This window comes from Vollenhovia emeryi, unplaced genomic scaffold (genome assembly GCF_000949405.1).
Source record: "Vollenhovia emeryi isolate VEMERY1.0 unplaced genomic scaffold, V.emery_V1.0 DF943323.1, whole genome shotgun sequence".
NCBI lineage: Eukaryota > Metazoa > Arthropoda > Insecta > Hymenoptera > Formicidae > Vollenhovia > Vollenhovia emeryi.
This window is the reverse complement of record NW_011963043.1, coordinates 1-2,590: the sequence shown is the minus strand read 5'-3', so window position 1 is coordinate 2,590 and position 2,590 is coordinate 1. Positions and strand designations below refer to the sequence as shown.

Sequence of the window (2,590 nt, the reverse complement as noted above, 5' to 3'; positions counted from 1 at the left end):
GATTTATTTGAATATAACACTTTCAAAAATAAATTTTTTTACTTTTAAAAAATATTTGTTTAATTTAAATTGCACATTTTGTAAATTCTAAACATCCTTTTTTAAGTTTAATAAAATTTTTTTATTAAAGTAAATGTTTTTTTAAATTCAATTTTTGTTTTTTCAGATTAAACTGATAGGTTTTTTCTTTAAGTTTATTATTTTTCGAAATTAAAGAATATTTTTTAAATCAATGAAATATATTTATTTCCTTTAAACAAATATTTGGTTAGGAGTATTGAAATAAATGCTTTTTTTAAATCAAGTATAATTTTTTGATTTTAATAAATTCTTTTTTCAGTGTACTTGAAAATATCTGATTGTCGGAAATTAACAATGAATTCTGTATTAAATGATTATCTAATGGTATTGGAAATGCATGTGGCTGCAACCGGTTTTTTAAATCATTTAAAAACATAGATAATTCGAAATGATTTTCACAAACACGATAATTTTTATGTAAATTTTCTATTGAAGTTTCAATAGTACGCCCACAATTTCTTAACCATAAACTAGATCTGAAAAAATCCAAATATATATATAAATATGTTTACATAGCTAAGTACATAGCACAGTAAATAAACTTAGTAGTTATCAAATGAATTTTGTAACAAAAATTTAATATTTATACTATTACTCTTACTTTAACCTTTCTGGATCTCGCGGAAAGGAAAAAAACTGAGCCCAGGCAATCGACCAGAAATATTTGGACAATTTTTCATTGCACAACTGTATCTGTTGTAGTATAAGACACGGGTATAAGTCGAAATCGGGAAATAACTCTGAAGAAAATGCTACTTTTATTGATTAACTCATACATCGACGACGCCCGTCGTGCAACTGTCCCCGTAGGCTCTCGCAGCCCCGGCGCTCTCATCGCTCACCAAAAAGAAAACCAAAATGAACGTCGCGTCGAACAAAAGTCGCTCGCTTAGCGCTCAACCGTAATCCAACATCCTCCCACCATTGAGATGGCTACGATTCGGTCATCTCAATACATACATGACACGACAAAATAAAAAAGAAAATCCTAATACAAGAACAGAATACATAAAACCAATATCGCAAAACAACAAAACAGTCAAATTAAAAGTATGAGAATGACACAAGAGACTCAAGTATAAGACAGTCTTTCTGGGGGTTTAACTTTTCTCCCAGCTCTCGTTACATACGATTTATTATCGCAACTGCGTTTATCATACGCTCCGCTAATATCTGGAGCACTACTTCTGGATTCCTTGAATCTCCTGGTATCCTTGCATTTGTCCGCAATAATTTCGTCCACCTTGGACTCACTCTTCTCATATCTAAGTTCCAAAGGATAAAGTCTTTGTATTGGACGAATCAATTCGCCTCTGGCAGTAGTCAATCGAACGACTCTAATATTATTATCTTTACCTGCGATTAATTCCTTGACGCGCGCCAGAGGCCAATCCAAACGTTTTACATTTTCATTCTCGATTAAAACTATATCGCCTACTTCGATAGCTTGCACAGTTTTTGCATTAGACTTTCGGTGAATCAATGCACCTAAATATTCGGTTCGAAATCTTTGTCGTAAATCTTCCTTGATTTTCTGACGATACAAGTATCTTTTGGATAAATCGCATTTCTCTATCTTATCTAAATCTAGTACTCCTATTTCCTTTATCTCTTGCAAGAACATAGACGGAGTTATAGGCAGAATATCCTGTTTGCTTTCGGAGAGGAAAGTAATTGGTCTGGAGTTAATCACCGCTTCGCAATCTAATAAGACTGTTAACATTTCTTCGTAATCAAGACAAGATCTTTTAAGCGTTCGTCTCAATAATCGTTTCAAGACCCCATTTAACCGGTCCCAAAATCCGCCCCACCACGCTGCAGATGGAGGATTGAATGTCCATTGAATTCGTTCGGTGGCTAACGTTCGGGACAACTTTTCAAAATCCAGTTGTTTAAACATATTATTCAATCCAACAAAATTCGTGCCATTGTCACTGTATATCACACTCGGCCTTCCCCTACGCGCAATGAAACGCCGAATAGCCATAAGAAACGCCGCAGTGGACAACGATGTCACGAGCTCAAGATGTACTGCACGGAAAACCGCACACGTGAACAAACAAATCCATGATTTTTGGCCGCCTTTAAGATACACGGGCCCGGTGAAATCTACACCTATAACCTCGAATACGGCCGCGTCTTTTACCCGATCTAAGGGTAATGGTGCATTAATTGTCTGGAAAGCCTTCGCATCATGTCTGCGACAATTTACACACTTCGTAATCACCGATCGAATTACTTTACGACCGCCTATGATCCAATACTCTTCACGCAATGCGTTCATTAAAATCTCTATTCCGGCGTGGTTTAAGTTTTCGTGCTTTTCTTTGATAATCAGACTAACGATTCGATGTTTACCGGGAAGAACGATAGGACACTTAAAATTATAAACGTCGTTGCGCAGTACAATTTTTGAACTTAATCGAATTAAATCATCTTTATCTTTGAACGCGTTGAGATGTCTCACACGTATATCCGTTTCGTCAGTAAAACATTCGGTTTGAATCAA

General features: G+C 35.3%; 1 protein-coding gene across 1 annotated transcript; it reads right to left on the bottom strand.

The window, feature by feature from the left end:
- Positions 1-345: 345 nt before the first annotated feature.
- Positions 346-2,279, bottom strand: LOC105566088 (the record flags this gene model as incomplete). The annotated part of the gene is made up of 3 exons (XM_012019817.1): positions 346-582; positions 689-774; positions 1,212-2,279. Coding segments are annotated over 3 exons (1,391 nt in total), but the record flags the coding sequence as incomplete, so codon positions are not given.
- Positions 2,280-2,590: the final 311 nt, after the last annotated feature.